The sequence below is a fragment of the Macadamia integrifolia genome, chromosome 6 (assembly GCF_013358625.1).
Source record: "Macadamia integrifolia cultivar HAES 741 chromosome 6, SCU_Mint_v3, whole genome shotgun sequence".
Lineage (NCBI taxonomy): Eukaryota > Viridiplantae > Streptophyta > Magnoliopsida > Proteales > Proteaceae > Macadamia > Macadamia integrifolia.
The window spans coordinates 20,831,829-20,849,583 of NC_056562.1; the positions used below are offsets into that span (position 1 = coordinate 20,831,829).

The 17,755-nt window shown below is 37.3% G+C and overlaps 1 protein-coding gene across 1 annotated transcript; it reads left to right on the forward strand.

Annotated features, from left to right (window-relative positions):
* The first annotated feature begins 9,080 nt into the window (after positions 1-9,080).
* On the forward strand, positions 9,081-17,292 carry LOC122081063 (phragmoplastin DRP1E-like). The gene is made up of 15 exons (XM_042648016.1): positions 9,081-9,356; positions 9,462-9,525; positions 9,606-9,713; positions 10,609-10,710; positions 12,623-12,673; positions 12,780-12,841; positions 14,212-14,302; positions 14,396-14,460; positions 14,652-14,846; positions 15,004-15,123; positions 15,272-15,342; positions 15,445-15,670; positions 15,816-15,866; positions 15,973-16,338; positions 16,915-17,292. The coding sequence occupies exons 1-15, from the start codon at positions 9,225-9,227 to the stop codon at positions 17,041-17,043; spliced, it is 1,833 nt and encodes a 610-aa protein (XP_042503950.1). The 5' UTR covers positions 9,081-9,224; the 3' UTR covers positions 17,044-17,292.
* Positions 17,293-17,755: the final 463 nt, after the last annotated feature.

The window sequence follows — 17,755 nt, forward strand, 5'->3', positions numbered from 1 at the left end:
CCGTCAATTGTCATAGTCAAACTCAGTCATGTACCGCTTGGATCTCCATGCATCCCTACATTAGTGCTTGTTATTTGACAACTGAGGATAAAAAGAGGGGAAAGAGATAAGTTTGCCATTAGTGGTTCCAAAACTATGGTGCTGAAAATTTTGGAAACCTAAAAGATGGTAAGGGGGAGGGTGTTTCAAACCTATTTGGGAACCCTTACTCAAGTAAAGGCAGCTCAAATGCTTTCCCTGATGCTTCATTTGCCACAGATGCCTCAGACCAGACTAAGCATTTGATCCCCCCAACCTCCAATCTCCCTAACTTTGTTTTTGAATAGGTGCCAACCCCAAGGAGAGTTGAACTCTTGACATCTTTATTGTGAGGTGTTGATCTTTGCCAACTGAGCTACACCTTGGGGTAGGTCCGAGTAACTTGTTTGCTACTTAAGGCAATTCATAAGATATTATTTTGAGTAATTCAAAAACGGAAATATAAAATACAAATGACAAATACCAATGTGGCCATCAATAAACACCGGGAGATTGAGTGAGTTAATCTTATATAGATCCTCAGCCGAAGAGAGAGAGAGAGAGAGATTAAATCGAGAGTATCAGTTGGATTGCATCAGTATCAGCCAAGGCCGATATTTGGCCAATCTATCGGATCAAGAGTACAATTGTAAAAAAACTCATTTGACGCGGATCAGGTATCCTATCGGTTGCGATCCAATCCTTAATAACCAAATCCTCGGAGAGAGATGCTTGGAGAAGAGTCTGGAATCTGGATCCTCTCCTGGGCACAGGTGATCGAATAACTAATCTTCTGTAACGTCAGGTAGCTGACACGTAGCATATGTGAAACTAACAAAATTTTCCTGAAATCTTTTTTTGTTTTCAATTACTATCACTCTCTTATACTTAGCGTATATTTATTAAAAGGGAGAGGGATAGGTATGCCGTCGATATCAAGTATGCTAGCAGATAGAACCAATAAGATCACATGACGGAGTATCATTCAGGAAGGATATGAGGGTCGTTTCACAAAAAGGGAAGAGAGAGATAGACATAATGGGTGCTAGTATACTTGATCTCGGCGGCATACCCAACCTTTTCCCTTATTAAAACTCTACATCTTTTGCACTTTTACATCTTTTTCTCCCTGTTCTTTTTTAATATCAAGAATGAAAACCCTCTCCTTTCACTTGTAATTTTTTTTTTTTTCAAATGGAATGATACAATAGTTACTTGGGAAATTTACATCTACCTCCCTCGCGTTTGCCTTTATTATATTATCCCCCCCTCGAGTTTCATTTTCTTACATTTAAACCCACAATTCTAACACCGTGAGACTGGAGACTGGTTTAAGGTTTGATTGGTTAACTTGAACCATATTTTATTTAAGGGTAATTTACAACACTACCCCCTGGAGAATGCCATAATTATAATAACACCCCCTCTATTTCACCAAATTAGACTCAGACCCCCTACTGTCAGTCACCATTAAGGAATATACCTTATTTGCTGATGTCAGCAACTATATATTATTTTAAATACCAAAATACCCTTGTAAAATATGAAGTACCAAAAATACCCTTGTAATAAATTAATATTTCTTTCACCCAAATCATAATGGTTGAACCACCGACGATCGTTCAGTGGCAGCCAGCAGGCAGAGACAGCAATAGCCAACAGCCAGCGGCAACCAATAGCCAGCGACATCTCATTGAAATTGGGAATTGTGAGTTGTAGATCCTATGAGTCACTTCCATCTCTAGCGATTTTTCCATCACCATGAGAAAGGGGAAAGGAAAGAGGAAGACGAAGCAACTGCTTCTATGTTGGATCCAAAGCAGCGGAAGTCATCGAAGTTTGAATGACATGACGCCCTCAAGAACATCAACTATTATCCCTTCGGTTCGTCTTCTTACTCATCTACTTCATCATCCCCAGCTAGCAGCATCTCACTGAAATTGGGAACTGTAAGTTGCAGATCCGATGAGTCACTTCTATCTCCGGCTACTTTTCCATCACCGTGAGAAAGGGGAAAGGAAAGAGGAAGATGAAGCAACTGCTTCTATGTTGGATCCAAAGCAGCGGAAGTCACCGAAGCTTGAACAACGCGATGCACTCAAGAACATCAATTACGATCCCTTCGGTTCGTCTTCTTACTCATTTGCTTCATCATCCTCTGATTCTCTAAATTTTTGGCCCTGAAGATTTGGGTATTTTTCTATCAAAAAAAAGAAAAAAGAAGATTTGGGTATTCCGGTAGATGCTTGGGAGGTGGGTAAATCTTGGCATTTCTCTGTTGTACTCCCTGCGTCTCGATTACTCAAAATTGATTGTCCAACTAACAAAGAGGAGAAGAGGTGGATCACAAGGATGACGATCAGCAAGACAACGTCATAAGACAGGGAAGAAGGGTAAAATTGCCATTTTAAAGTCTCATTTAACAGTGACTAACGGTAGGGGGTTTGAGTCTAATTTGGTGAAATCGAGGGGGTGATCTTATAATTGTGGCATTCTTCAGGGGGTGGCGTTGTAAATTACCCTTTATTTAATGCCCAAAATATCCTTCTAACACCTTTTTCAACCTACCAACTTCCTCTATTTGCTCTGGCAAGGAAAGGTCACCGGAATCTTTTCCTTCTCCGGCGAGGAAAGGGTTGTGGTCTGGTATTTTATATACACGAAAGCATATGTGGTGATGCCCTAATCTATCAGCAATAATGCCCTAATTTCCTCTCCGAGTTTGAGCTTATGGAGGATGGTAGTTTTACCGACGGCTTCAAGACCAACCATAAGGATCCTCGTTCCCTTCTTCGTAAAATGGCAACTGAAGAGCTTTGAGAATTGGAACTCCATTTCTTCGAAGATCTGAGAAACACTGATGAACTAGATTTGAATGCCAGCCAAACACTGCATCATCCAAATTTTCTCTCTCTGCAAATAACAAAATAGATGGGCAAGATTAGAGATAATCATCAATGAAACTCGATAACTATGAAATCATCCTTTTCCTGGTCAATTTCTTGTAACTTACAGGGTGATGGGTCTTCAGTTCTGCATCACATCGACCCCATGACACAGAATCTATCTCATCCCTAGCTGCCTTGTACAATTCAAGCCTCTTGGCACATTGCTGCCTCTTCTCCATCAAAGTTGGATCCTTATCCAACAATTGCAAAAATGGCTTGCCCTGCAAATGAAATACACTAAGAAATATCAGTGACTACACAAGGCATAATCTTCTATTTCAAAGGGAGGGCCAAGAAAGCAACCGCATTGCATGGCCCAGTCTATTCTAAGTCTTGGTCGACTTCTTTTTTTTCAAACAAAACATAGATAGATTAACTAAACTTAAGACTATTACATAGCATATTCGACTGATATTGTTTCTTCGATAGGACCTCTTTGGCTAGAATTTTAAGGTCCCCCATGTATTTAGCATTAGTTGTCATACAAAAATTGGGATAAGTAGAGTGGTTATCTAATTCTATACATACTAATATCAAAGTTCTAGGCCATAAATTAAACACATGGTTATGATTGTTTTATATAAATAAAGTTTATTTATTTATTGTGTTTAAAGTGTTTCTTTTATGTTTCTATTTTTTTTGGGTCAGTTCCGATTGATCTGGTGGTTTGTATGGTCCAATTTAAGTTAGATGTTTATTTTTTGGGAGATGGAAAACTACCCGTTTTCGTTTTCTATGCCCAGACACATGAGGAAGTGGAGGCGGGCTCCCTTCTTTTTTCCTTCTATTGTTTTTAAGTTGGGTCCACATCCTTTTTAAAGGCTACTTAGTAAATTGAAACTTTAAAAAGGAATGTCTACTTGTAATAGCAATCGACTAGGTGTTTTTGAAGTCAGATTCAAACACTTAACTAGTGGGTTTTTATAAATAGAGGCAAGGGGATGAAGCCTGGCAAAACTGGTAGCCTGTTGAAAGGAGAGATATAAGAGATTGGCTGTCCTCCCCGCTTCGTTCTTTCTGTCCACCTTGGGACTAGAAGATGAAAACACAAATGATAGGGGGTGGGAAGTACAACTACCATATTGATCTTGATTAAGGACTTATTGATCGGTGAAAAAACAAGAACAAGAAAATGGAAAAAGCAGTTTTACTCGCTAGGATTGTTTGATTGTGAGAGTTTTATATTGCTGATTATGATTATCACTTCAGAACTGTAGTGTCAACATTATTTGGTGTCATATTCTGTATTCCATTTCAGTTTCTCTTTTAAGTATTTGATACAATCCTATTCCAATGCAGCCAAGTTTCGTTGAAAGAAATGTTGATTGAAAATATTTTTAGGATAATTAGACTTGGCCCAACAAACTCAGAACTTTCACTAGTCTTATTTTACCAAAATAAGACAATGACTATGCTAGCCTACCAAAATAGAAAATCTCATAAATGTTTTTCCATACCCCATTGCTCACCAATTGGAAAGAGCACGAGCAATGGGGTCGGTCTCCATCTACTCCGATTCGAATAATCCGGAATATATTGAATGAGGAAATATCACTCCCCTCCCCTGAAATCAACACAAACTCTATTAAACTTGGCCAGACACAGTACACCTAGATTACTCCTATATGAAATATGGGAAAAGGATATACACATTGGCTGGGATAACTCTCCCTCTCTATCCTTCATAAACATGTGGAACCCCTCTATACGACTCATTGGGCGCCTATTGGATTGGCATGAGAGATGCAGGTACATATTTTAATAATCTATATGAATTGTGAGTGTACATCCTTTGGCCATGAAATATATATATATATATATATATGCTACGTTAATCTAGGATTCAAATACATATCTATTACTTATCCGTGGGTTGCTCAGATGGTTATGGTGAATAGGTGCACACGGTCCCAGGTTCGATTCCCCATCTATGCATCTGTGATTTAAGTGGAGATTGTAACTGTGCGTTGCTATGCTAATCTAATTCTACCCCGCAACCCCCCCCCCCAATCTTTGCTATGCTTCCTTTCTCTCTCTTCTACTCTTGAGTGTTGTCTAATGATTTTTCTAGTTGTTCCATCTTGAAGAACAACTCTGTTTGAATATGAGAAGTCTGATTCTGGGTTTTGTTTTATTTTCTTTGAATAGAAATTGAAGTTGTTAAATTCTTGTTTCTTACTTTCTTCGACGATCTGACTCCAAGCTTTTTTGGGTAATCTCATATGTTTTCTGGGGAGCTTTCATTTGTTTCTCTGGCTGATGCTTCAAAGTTTAATGGGAGATAAGGACAGACTTTACCTTGTTCTTAAGATCAGAATCCATGGCGATGGTGTTTTGAGTGTTTGGGACGGAACAAGCTCAAAGTCAAACGAAGAGTGAGGGAGATGGATCTGAAATGAGTTTTGTTTCAGATCACCATTAGGGCACCGGGTGGGTCAGTCTGAAACTCTGAGATGGTCACCATTGGTAGATGGGGAAGAAGAGGTATGATATTCGGGTTTGGGGTTCAAGGGTAATAGGAATTTCACAGCCCTGTAAGAGTATTTTTGTCTGTAATGGTCAGTTTGACAAAAGATGGTTATAACATTAGGGTAAATTGCATGGGAGGCCGCTGTAATTATCCCAAAGATGTATGATTTTTTCAATATTCTACAAAGGATTCTTTTAAGGTTGAAACATGACGTGGCAGCTAAGATGGGATGCTTTCGAAAATCCAAGACTATTAAGAGGAACTACTAAATGGCTCAAAAATGGTGCATATCAATAAATGGGATGATATTCTGGAAAAAAGAAAGAAAAAAAAAATTGCATCAAACTTAGGAAATTTCCTGTCTCCCATGCACCCAAATGGAAAAATTCCCTTCATCTATGGGTTCCGCAAATACCCCTTTTAAGTTATAGTATTTTTCAAAATATCTTTTTTGATTAGAACATAATTCTATTTTGATGGACCCAATTAGTAGGAAAATTTTGCACGTATATAAATGATATATGATTTTATTAGGCTCCATGTGGTCTTGTCCGATATAAATGATATATGATTTTGTTAAGACTCTAAAATATGACATCGATCTGTTCAACTTTCATACTCTTTCTTTCCAAGGCACATCATCTAACATTATCCATTCCTGTGGCAAGAAATAGAGGAGCCAGGTAGAAGATCTTTTGTATAAAAAAGAACATAAACCTCTAAAATTTAGCAGTCTTATTTCATAATGAACAAATGACTCCTTAGTTTCTCCACTCTGTGAATGAATAACTAACCAAAATCATTCATATGAGTGATTTTGGCAACATTGGTCTCTTAGCAGTAAACATAGTTTTTTATCCTAGTCCTTTATACATAGCATGTGTGATATGTTAGCTTGAGTGATTTCTAGACACATTTAAAAAAAAAAAAAAAAAAACTTTAAGACCCCTTAAAATTACCCTAAGTCCCAATTTTATGACCCATGTAAAACTCCCCAAACTGGAGAAGGCAGAATTCAATCCCAAGACCTTACTTAAAATCAATAGAGACCCTTACCAGCTGCGCTAACACACACCTTCCTATGGATCTAACACTAGTTTGGTGCTATTCAACTAGTAATGAAGTTTCAAAAAATTTGAGTGTTCTTTCTGTTTTACTTTTTCTCCTTAGCAAAGTCAATAGTCTAGTTGTTAAAGAAGAATTTCCTTTTATAACTAAGTTTTTATACAAGAATGGACTTTCTAAATGACACCTCTATGGGTGTATTTAGAACTTGATACTTGTTCTTCTAATTGCCCTTTATTTTATTCACAAAGGTTTTTTAAGTTAGGATACGGAAGGGTTTTCATAAAAAAATATTTTGAACATTTTTATCATTATGTCATTGTTTTACATATTTTCCAAGTACATATGTGAAATGACAATATTTACTTCATTAAAAAAGATATGTATCATGATGTAGTGACTAATATGGTAAGAATTCTAAACACGTATTTGTTTGCACTATCATCGACGAGTTGATTATAGTCATTCAAGGTTATACCAATTGGTGTATGCTTTTCAAAGATATATTGTTTTGGCTAATGGAACAAACGTTGGGATATTTGTAAATTGGCTTTGTGGAAATTAATCTTGGAATAAAAAGTGTTTAGATAAGTAGAACAAAAATAAAGCATATGATGTATAACTTGAGTAACAATCGGATTGAGGGTAGGATGGTAAAAATCAATGACAGAGAGTTACCACAAAGAAGAAAAATGCAAGATATTATACAAATAATCAGAATAGGGTGGATGAAATAGAATGATGCATTGAGAGTGTTGTGTGATTGAGACATCCCTTTAAACTCAAAGAGAAATTTTATTGAACATTTATACTAGGGGTGTCAATTCATGGCCCGACCTAACTAAACCGATCGGGACCGACCATTTATAGATCGGCCTAGCCCAGACCGTTTATTAAACGTGTTGGGCTTGAGCCCGGCCCGTTTACAAACGGTCGGTCTCGATTTTGCTACTTGGTCCGTCGGATGCCCGACCGAGACCGACCTATTGTGCACTGGCCTGGCCCGACCCTTTGATGATTGTAGAATACTTATTTTATCCCCCAAATTAAAGAGTAAAAACTAAAAGGTAAAGACATGTTCATATTTTAAATAATGGTTATATTTGGTATCATTTATTGATTTATTGTCATTTTTTTGGGCTTGCATGAGTGGGCTAGAATATAAGAGTACATTTTAAAGAGAGCCCGTTTAAAAACCGGTTAAAGTCCGTTTAACATTAAACATGTTTGTAGCTCGGTTAAGGCCCGACTAAAGCCCGATTAAGGTAGCCCGATTATAATCCGAGGCCGACCGACTGAATATAAAGCGTACCATGCCTTCAATAACTAAGCCCGATTAGTTAAATGGGCGGATACGATGCAGCCTTTGAAAATCTTCAAGCCCGCTTAAGCCCAACAGAAACCGAAATAGCCTGACCGGTTGACACCCCTAATTTATACTACTCGCAATGATAAAAGGGGCTGAATGTTGGGTACTAAAGAAAAAAACATTTAAGCAATTTATGTGGCTGAAATGAGGATTTTTTTTTTTTTCATAAGAAAAAAGAAAACTATAATTAAAGATCATAAGTTAGTACATCAGTTCAACCTTGGTCATAGTTCTTTCTACATATATCTACCACATGTGCTATAGACAACGTATATTTTATGATTGGATGTTGTGGAGGATGACTAATAATAAAAAAGATAAAATAAAGAATGAATAAATTAGAGTAAAAAATTGGACTTTGCCCCCATCCATGATAAATTAGGAGAAACTCGTGACATGTGTAATGAAGGCCTTCGGATGTTCTAGTATAAATAAGTGATATATTTCAAATTAAAGAAACTTAAAAAACTAGAGGTATGTTTGAAATAATCCTAAAAGTGGTGAGAAAAACGTGTATAACTTTGGACTAGAATCTTGTATGACTTTAAATCGAGTCTAAGCTAGGCTTTTATCCAAAGGAAAAAAAAAAAAAGCATCTCAGAAAACCAGCTGAAATAGTTTCCAAAAAATTAATTATCCTCTTATGTATATGCTCATTTTTTTAGTTCAAGTCGAAATAAATTTTATATTGTTTTTTCTTACATGTGGGACCCACAGATTGTCCGATATTCTGATTGTGTAATTCATAATCAACCCACGCATACGGTATTGATCCATCTGGATTATGCTGTCCGTCTATACCATATAATAACCAAATCTTATTCTTCTCAAGTGAGAGAGAGAGAGAGTGTTTATGAAAATTGACTTCACCTGAAGCTTCTAGTGGGGTCCTGAAGATGGCTCTGCCGCGTTGAATGCTAAATGGTTTATACATGCTTAAGCACCAAGTAAGAAGAAAATCGTTTTTTATGTAAAAAAAGTCCATTTTTATAAAGGCACAGTTGAGTAACATGAAACAAACGGGACCTTATTCACAGTTTCAGATTTTTCAGCTTTGGAATTCAAAGCGAATACCGAATCAGGAGAGAGAGAGAGAGAGAGCCACTTGGCGAAATGCTTACGTGGCATCCTTTAGCATACCGACATCTTCCAAAACAACCGGGTAAGGAAAAGAAAATTTAAAAAGGCGGTGGCCAACGCCGCCAACCCTTCGTTCCAAGTTCCAACTGCAAACTAGCTTTCTTCCGAGTCTTCTCTCTCTCTCTCTCTAAAACAGTCTTTTAAACTTTCTCGCTGTGCTCGCTTTTTTCTGTGCAATTCATTCAGGTCAATCAGATTAGAGGTTTTGTTCACCATGGAGAGCTTGATAGTACTCGTTAACAGAATCCAGAGAGCTTGTACTGTTCTTGGTGACTACGGTGGCGATAACAACGCGTTTTCCTCTTTGTGGGAAGCTCTTCCTTCCGTCGCCGTCGTTGGAGGACAGGTTTGGTTTCTCAGTTGACCTCGCTTTTTTTTTTTCTTTCCGTGTTCTTATCTTTGTTCTTGATTGTGTGTTTTGGTTCTGATTTTGATTTTGTTTTGGAAACAGAGTTCTGGGAAATCTTCGGTCCTGGAGAGCATAGTTGGGCGTGATTTTCTTCCTCGGGGATCTGGTTAGGGTTCTGAACCTTTGGTTGACTGTTGTTGTTCTTGATTTATTGGCTGATTTGATGGTTTTGTGTTGTGTTTTTAGGGATTGTGACCAGGCGGCCATTGGTCTTGCAACTGCACAAAGCAGATGAGGGGCAACCTGAGTATGCTGAGTTTCTTCATTTGCCAAAGAGGAGATTCACAGACTTTGGTATTGACGATATCTTCTTTTGTTTTTTGTTATTTTTAGATGAAATATAACTTTTTTCCCTTCTTGATTCGATGAGCAGCTTGGTTATGTTATTGCCTGGGAAATTTTTTTCTCTTTTTTTGGCTTTGAGCTGATTTAGAAACAAAAGATTGTTTTTAATTTGTTCCGCCACAGCAATGGTGTTCTGAGAAAAGGTATCATCCATTTGGGACTACATTTTTAGAGCAGGTAGCAAAAAATAATAAAAAAATTCATGCGTAACTACACATTGGCGTCATGGCAATCTTTTTCCCTATAGATTATTGCAAGTGGCTGAATTATAAATTGCAACTGATATCTTTTCTATAGCTTTCTTACGCTATGCTATTTTTGTAATATTGGATGTGCGGGGGATGCACAATTTCCGATTTTTACCTTGCAGCTTTGTTGGATATTATGTACTTCAAATGATGTTCTGCATATGCTCAACACTTCATTTGAAGTGTTAGTGCCATGTTTATCATTCACCTGTTTGATTCTCTGTTGTACCCTTGTTGAAAGAATAGCTGGATTAGATGTTGATTGTTTCAGCATTGTGTCTCAAATTGTTCTTCCATTTATTTTTTTATGAATTGTGGAAATGTCATTTTACTCGTGTAGATTGCAGAAGATACAGTATTGTACTATTAAGGTTGTAATCCATGCATGCTTCTAGTTTTGAACCATTCAATTAACCAATTATTTTCTGTGTTCTGCTTCAAATTCATCTTTAACTGGGCTGGATCAATGGCCGCATAACTTTTTTGTATCCTTATCACCTTTATTACTTGAAATACAATGAACTGTATATTTCCCTTTTTTGCTTCCCTTTTGCGTAAGTTGATTGGTCACTTGACCATCTAATTTACCAATGCAGATGCGGTCCGTAGAGAAATCGAGGAAGAAACTAATAGGATCACTGGAAGGACAAAGCAGATTTCTCCTATTCCTATCCATCTCAGTATCTATTCACCAAATGGTATTTACATGATGAACTTTGCTTCTTCTTCTTCCTTTTTTTAGTTTGCTTTTTGGTGATATCTTAGTTATGCTGCTTGAGTTTCACTGAATGAGGTTAGGACTGGATTTTACCATGTATTTTTTTTTTCCCCCACTTAGTCTCCTGCAGTGTGGAAGGGTTGTAACTACCATTTGATAAATTTTCTTGACCTACCTAAACCACCACCCCCCCCCCAAAAAAAAAAAAAAAGGAGGATGAATGAGACAACCTAAGTAAAGAATCCAACCTTGACGATCTTTAAAATTTTTTTGTTTACTTGCGGTAGGTGATTCATATATAAATTGTAACAAATTCCTTATGCTTTGCAGTAGGTTATGTTTTGATGAGAATTATAGTTCATGTACTTTGGCTTGTCTCCTTTCTAGGTTTCCTTTGCTATTTTTATTAAACAGAATCACCATAGTTTATGTCCTAAAAAAGCCCCCAGCACCCCACCCTCCAAAATAAAAACGAAAAAAGAAAAAGCAAAAGTGTTTCTTCTTCTGCCAGCAGCATCAATAGGGGACTGAGTCAGGGAAATCCTAAATTTAGGATTAGTCCCATTGGTGCTTGAAAAAATATGGTTTTAGCTTATATGCTGGTGTCTCTTTTAAAGGATTTTAAAATTAGTCTTTGAATTTGTTATCAACAATTGATAGCGAGGCCTAGGTGATCCAGAAAGGATGGCATACATATGTAGCTCAGGATACCATAAGTCAATGCCTATTATACCTCAAGTTAGAGGAGAGAAGAGAGCTTGAGGAAGGGAAGAAGCATCTCCTTTTCCCTGATGAAGTAATTATTGTGAATGATTAGAGATCTGGGCTCACCTGAGAGAATGTTAAAAAAAGAGTGTTCTAGTATTGCAGTGTCTGGGAGTGGCAAATGTATGCACCCTTAGTCGCTACTTTGCAAGAAAGAATGTTGATGATTAAATATTTCCTGAGGCCTATGCTCACTACGAAGGAGTGTAGAAACGCAACCCTAAAACGGTGCAGAAGATAATGGGAAAACAAGAACAAGCAATGCACACAGATTTACGAGGTTCGGCAAGTTGCCTACGTCCCCGGTGAGATGAGATCATGCTTCACTATCAATGGAGAATAGGGTTACAGTGCTCGTCCCTCACACCTCTCAATATTGCTTGTATTACAGAGAAAGAAACTCTCGCTACAAATATATAGTGAAAAAACCCTAATCCAGAAAGTACACAACTGCCCTCAAATAAAAAAAATTCAAGCGGGGGGCACCCCCTGCTATGCACGGGGGCCAGGAGGCCCCCTCCAACCCCCACGGCCCGTTAACTGGCTAGCGGGACCGCCATCCTACCTATCGAGGCGCTGCACCAATACTCCCTGAATTGAACTGTGACGGAATACAAGACATCATACACCAACAAGGAGGATGTTGATCAATCTTTGCATTGCAAAGAAATTGGATGTCACCATTTTACATGAAACTGTGGTCTATGAATTGTAATGTTCTGAGACAAGGGTATACGCACTGTAAATAGGAGTCATCCAAAATTTTTTGGGGCTGTAAATGGTATTTTATTAGTTGATTTGAATCCATAAGATTGTTGAAGTTCCATGTAGCAGTTTGTCTATGTCAATCTCGGGCAGATATTAACTGTATTTCATGACTCGCTCTTATGACTACTAGTAAACAATGGTTGTTCTTGAATTGGCGGGGTTAATATTTGCACCATTGCATTACATAAATTGCATTTCCCCCCTTGCCTATTCCACTATTCCTGCCGACTGTCACTGGCTCTCGTCTTTATAATCATACAATAGCATGGTGTCATTTTCATCATTAATCCTTGTTTTGCTTTCGTTAATGTTAAATACTCCAATCTGATGCAACTTTTGTGGTTGGAATCTTTTGGCAGTTGTTAACTTAACACTGATAGATTTACCTGGTTTGACAAAGGTTGCCATAGGTACGTTTTTGTTCTATATTATATATTATTAATTCCTTCTATTAGATTCCACAATAAGCTTGTCTTTTAAATGTGTAACTTTATTGAAGAATTTTTCTCTTGGCAGAAGGACAGCCGGATGGTATTGTTCAAGACATTGAAAACATGGTTCGCTCTTATATTGAGAAGGTAATAAAGTAATATTCTCAACTGTGAGTATTCTTGCAGTCTTCCACCTTGAGTTGTGTGTTTCTACCTCCTTTAGGAAATGGGAAACGTAAACCCTCCTTCTGTGGGCCCATTCTATTACTCACGTTCACTTTTTTTTTTTTTTTTGGAAACTCGAACAAGGGTTTTATTTCCAGATTTCATGTCAATCTCATTATACATGGTCAGCTGTTATTCCATCTGAAGGAATGAATTGGTAGGACATACTAATCTGGTCGCCTAATTTAATGTTAATCTCTACACCCCACCCCTCACCCCAACCCTTAAAAAAAAAAAAAAAAAAAAGGAAAAAATGAAAAACACACACATATTAAATCTTGGAGTTATGTCTAACCATGTGAAATGTATAGAAATTTTCTGTCAGGTGCCTCTAGAAGGCGTTTAAAATGTGCTATGAGAAGCTATTCGAATTGCATCATAATCTAATTCCTTTGTTTATAGGGTGTATTTTTTTCATCAAAAGAAGTGGCAAGGGTAATATCTTGATTCCATGAGAGGAATGTCAATTTTGAGATTCAACATATTTGAGTCATAAGCATCCTGATAATTTGTCAAAGATCATCAGTCTTCGAACTTGGTCAATAAGAAAATGTAAATGAATATTTAGAATGAGAACCAAATAATAGAAGATTTTTTTATTTTTCCTACTATCTTCTAATTCATTCAGTCTCTTAATTTTTCCTATCATGTTCCATAATTTATCCAATTATCATCAAAGATTTAATGAGTGGTTTTCTATAATTTCCAATGGTTTGAAATATAAATAAGGTTATTGTGGTCCTGAAAGTATTTTTTGATTGAAACCATCGAGGATATGTTGCAAAATGTAATTCATTGGAATTTTGTGCATTTCTTTTTCAATGATACTTCTTTGCATGATACATTGATGTCTGAATGCATTTTAAATTGATATGTCCATACAAAAAATTCCAAAATTTTCATGGACTTCTGCAGAAGGATCATAGTTGAAACCTATCTATCAAAAAGAAAAAATTTTGAAACCTGCCCAGTAGAATTCTATCAAAGTTTTTTTTTTCCTTGTGATTTAAATTGATCTCAAGTCTTTCTAAAGGTTTGGCATAATGTTTTACTTGGACCAAGTCTTTTATATAATTTGAATATTCCGACAAAGTTTAGTAGTTGCCTCTCAAATGCAGTTGAATACAATTGATTCTAGAACTAAGATTTAAAATCTTGATTCGCAGGCTGAATACATTGATTCCAGAACTAAGAATTAAAATCTTTATTTACAGGACTACTGAGATATGTTTTCATCTTTCAATTTTAATTCTTATGCTAGCCCTAATTTCTCCGTTGGATCTCTTTTGCAGCCTAACAGCGTCATCCTTGCAATCTCTCCAGCAAATCAAGATATAGCAACATCTGATGCAATTAAAATTTCTAGAGAAGTTGACCCGACAGGTATTTTCTGTTGTTTCTAACTGCACAATGGAATTGTTGTGCACATGGTAGCACCTGCAGCCTTAACTATACTCTTTTATTTGACATGATTAGGTGAGAGAACTTTTGGGGTGTTGACAAAGCTAGATTTGATGGACAAGGGAACAAATGCATTGGATGTGAGTGCATATGTTGTTTTGTCATGTTAAGTTGAACAACTACTGATAAGCAAATTGAGGAGTTTAAGTTTCTACTTACCAACTTTGCTTTTTTTTTTTTTTTTTTTTTTTAATCCTCCATTTTCATTTTCATTTTCCTTTGTAAATATTCCTCTCTGTGTTTAGTGTTTCCTAATTGTAGAATGTTGCAGGTTCTTGAGGGAAGATCTTATTGGTTGCAACATCCTTGGGTTGGAGTTGTGAACCGTTCGCAAGCAGACATTAATAGAAATGTTGACATGATTGCTGCAAGGCGTAGGGAGCGTGAATATTTTTCCTCAAGTCCAGACTATGGACACTTGGCCAGTAAAATGGGTTCCGAATACCTAGCAAAGCTTCTCTCAAGGGTATTTATATTGTCTTATTTCATTTGCATTAATGCATTTGAAACCAAAGTGGCTTACTTGGGTCAACATTCTTGATAGTGTCTTTTCCTTTCGTTTCTTCTTTTTTTCTTTTTTTTGGTGGGAATTGATTGTCATTTGTGAATTATTATGGTTTCAGCACTTGGAATCTGTGATAAGGGCACAGATACCAAGCATCGCATCCTTGATAAATAAAAGCATTGATGAACTTGAGTCAGAGATGGATCATCTTGGTAGACCTATTGCTATTGATGCAGGGGTAAGGAGTTAGTATCTTTTTTGTAAAATCTTTTATGATCATTGGGTAAGGAGTTAGTATCTTTTTTGTAAAATCTTTTATGATCATTCTAAAATATGGTATAATTTCATTTAAGTTCATGACTAGAGTCTGTTTTTCCAATTTTCAGGCTCAGTTATATACAATCTTAGAACTCTGCCGAGCTTTTGATCGTATATTTAAGGAGCATCTAGATGGAGGGTAATGATTCAATACTTATACCCAAAACAGTTTAAGCTTCGTCATTTACTGCTTATATTGAGTGGAAGTTCAGTATTATTCTAAAGTCGGATCATCTTACAGGCGACCTGGAGGTGATCGGATATATGGAGTTTTCGACAATCAGCTCGCTGCTGCCTTAAAAAAGCTTCCATTTGATCGATATCTATCCTTACAAAATGTAAAGAAGGTTGTTTCAGAAGCAGATGGTTACCAACCTCATTTGATTGCTCCTGAGCAAGGTTACCGGCGCCTCATTGAGGGAGCTCTTCAATACTTTAGAGGCCCTGCTGAAGCATCAGTTGATGCTGTTAGTAGTCTTCTTCCCTACTCTCTAATCATCTACAGATTTTCATTATTCATTAAAAGAATTCTAGAGATGTCATGTCTGTGATGTTACCTTCGTGCCTTCTAATGTGAGTAGATGTATAATTGATTAGATATTTAAATTGCAGGTCCACTACGTCTTGAAGGAACTTGTGAGGAAGTCAATAGGAGAAACTCAGGTGGGATATCTGGAATCTCACATTCCATTTTTACTAGTTAATTATATTGTTTGATTGCTTCTCTGCTCATCAAAACAAAAGATATTGATATGTTCTAATTTATCAGGAGTTGAAGCGTTTCCCACCCCTTCAAGCCGAATTAGCAGCTGCTGCAAATGAAGCCTTGGAGAGGTTCCGGGATGAGAGTAAGAAGACAACCCTACGATTGGTGGATATGGAGGCATCATACTTGACTGTTGATTTCTTCAGGAAGCTTCCACAAGAGGTAGAGAAAGGAGGTAACCCTGCTGCTTCAACCACGGATCGATATTCAGAGGGTCACTTCAGGAGGATAGGGTCAAATGTCTCCGCATACATTAATATGGTGTCTGAGACACTGAAGAACTCCATTCCAAAGGCAGTGGTTCATTGTCAAGTTCGTGAGGCAAAGCGGTCATTATTGGATCACTTCTATACACAATTGGGGAAGGAGGTAACTACAAAACTATCGCCCCTTAGTTGTCTCTTTTCTTAAAAAGCAGACGTATGTTCATCAGTTAAGGAGTTTACATGAAGTGGGGGTATGTAACTTTCAAGGGATCTTCAGGGGGCATCTGATTTGCAACATTTCCTTCATGTGGCAAAGTGAAGCGTTAGACTCTAACCTTGTGCCAGAGGAAAACCTATTCTGTGGGTAATCATTTGGATTTGTTTCTTACAGTCTACCTGCCTCATCTGGACCGTCAAGCCACTTTGGCTGTTGCATTGTCTACATCACTTTACCCTACCTTTTCCTTTTGAGTCAGCTGTGGTGGAACACTGGAGCTTTTGAGCTTGGAGAATGTGGAATAAGTGGCCATGACTGTAAGCTCCTAGGTTGATCATAAACCTTGAAAACCCCTTGCTCGATATTGTCAATGCCAAAAAACAATGTACCAACCGAAATGTGATACATAACCTTATTCCTGTGGAGGTTCCTTTCTTCAAATGATCTGGATTTTCCTTCCTCTGAAGCAGGATATTATGCTCTGTACAGACACTAATATTTCTTGGTGTATTGCATTTGCAGGGCAAGCCACTTTTGCAATTGTTGGATGAAGACCCAGCTTTGATGGAGAGGAGGCAGCAATGTGCCAAGCGGCTTGAATTGTACAAGGCAGCTAGAGATGAGGTTGATTCTGTGTTATGGGTTCGATGATAAATGGATACATGGATGTTGATATGTGCCTCAAACTCAGTGAACCAGTCTCCTGCTTTTGACATTTAATTCATTCACCACAGGTTTTAGATATTTTGATTTACTGATGGCATTTTCAATTCAGATTCCTTTTACATGTAGATATCGGGGATGTATTATTTGTTTGTCCCGACTAAAATTGGGTTTGAACACTTACATATTGTACAGAAAAATCATGGATCGACCAATGAGATGACTTTATTTGAGGTATGTTAGCATTTAGAATAAACGTTTCATAGGGACGTCGACAATGTGTCTGGGATGCTCGACGGTTGTTGTACCAGCCATCCCTTTGTTTTTGTTTTTGGGTGGTTTAGAATGCCAGAGACGCAGTCATACAATGTTGAGGATGGGAAATACCACCACCTTCCAACATCTGAGTCAGAAAACATGAATTGATACCTCATAGAATTCGGAGACCTTGTGTTCAAAAATGTTTTGAATGTTATGGCTTTCACACTGAATCCATTGGCCTTTAAAAACAAACTGAGGTGTGCATGAGAGAATGGGGGGAAGTCCAATATTGCAGTTATCCCAAAGGTTTTGATAAAGAAGAGGTCTAGGGTCACAGAACCTGTGTCAATCTGAGAGCTCTAAAATCAGATATTTCACTTTCACAATACTTGTTGACGCCATTCGGTTTCATGTTGGTTATCTAACTCAAAATTAAACA

What these genes read in the sequence shown, in the direction of transcription:
- LOC122081063 (XM_042648016.1), top strand. Translation starts at nt 9,225, where the DNA reads ATGGAGAGCTTGATAGTACTCGTTAACAGAATCCAGAGAGCTTGTACT. An exon ending in TAGAGAAGTTGACCCGACAG is followed by an intron (nt 14,303 to 14,395) that starts GTATTTTCTGTT and finishes TGACATGATTAG; the next exon opens with GTGAGAGAACTTTTGGGGTG. An exon ending in CTATTGCTATTGATGCAGGG is followed by an intron (nt 15,124 to 15,271) that starts GTAAGGAGTTAG and finishes TCCAATTTTCAG; the next exon opens with GCTCAGTTATATACAATCTT.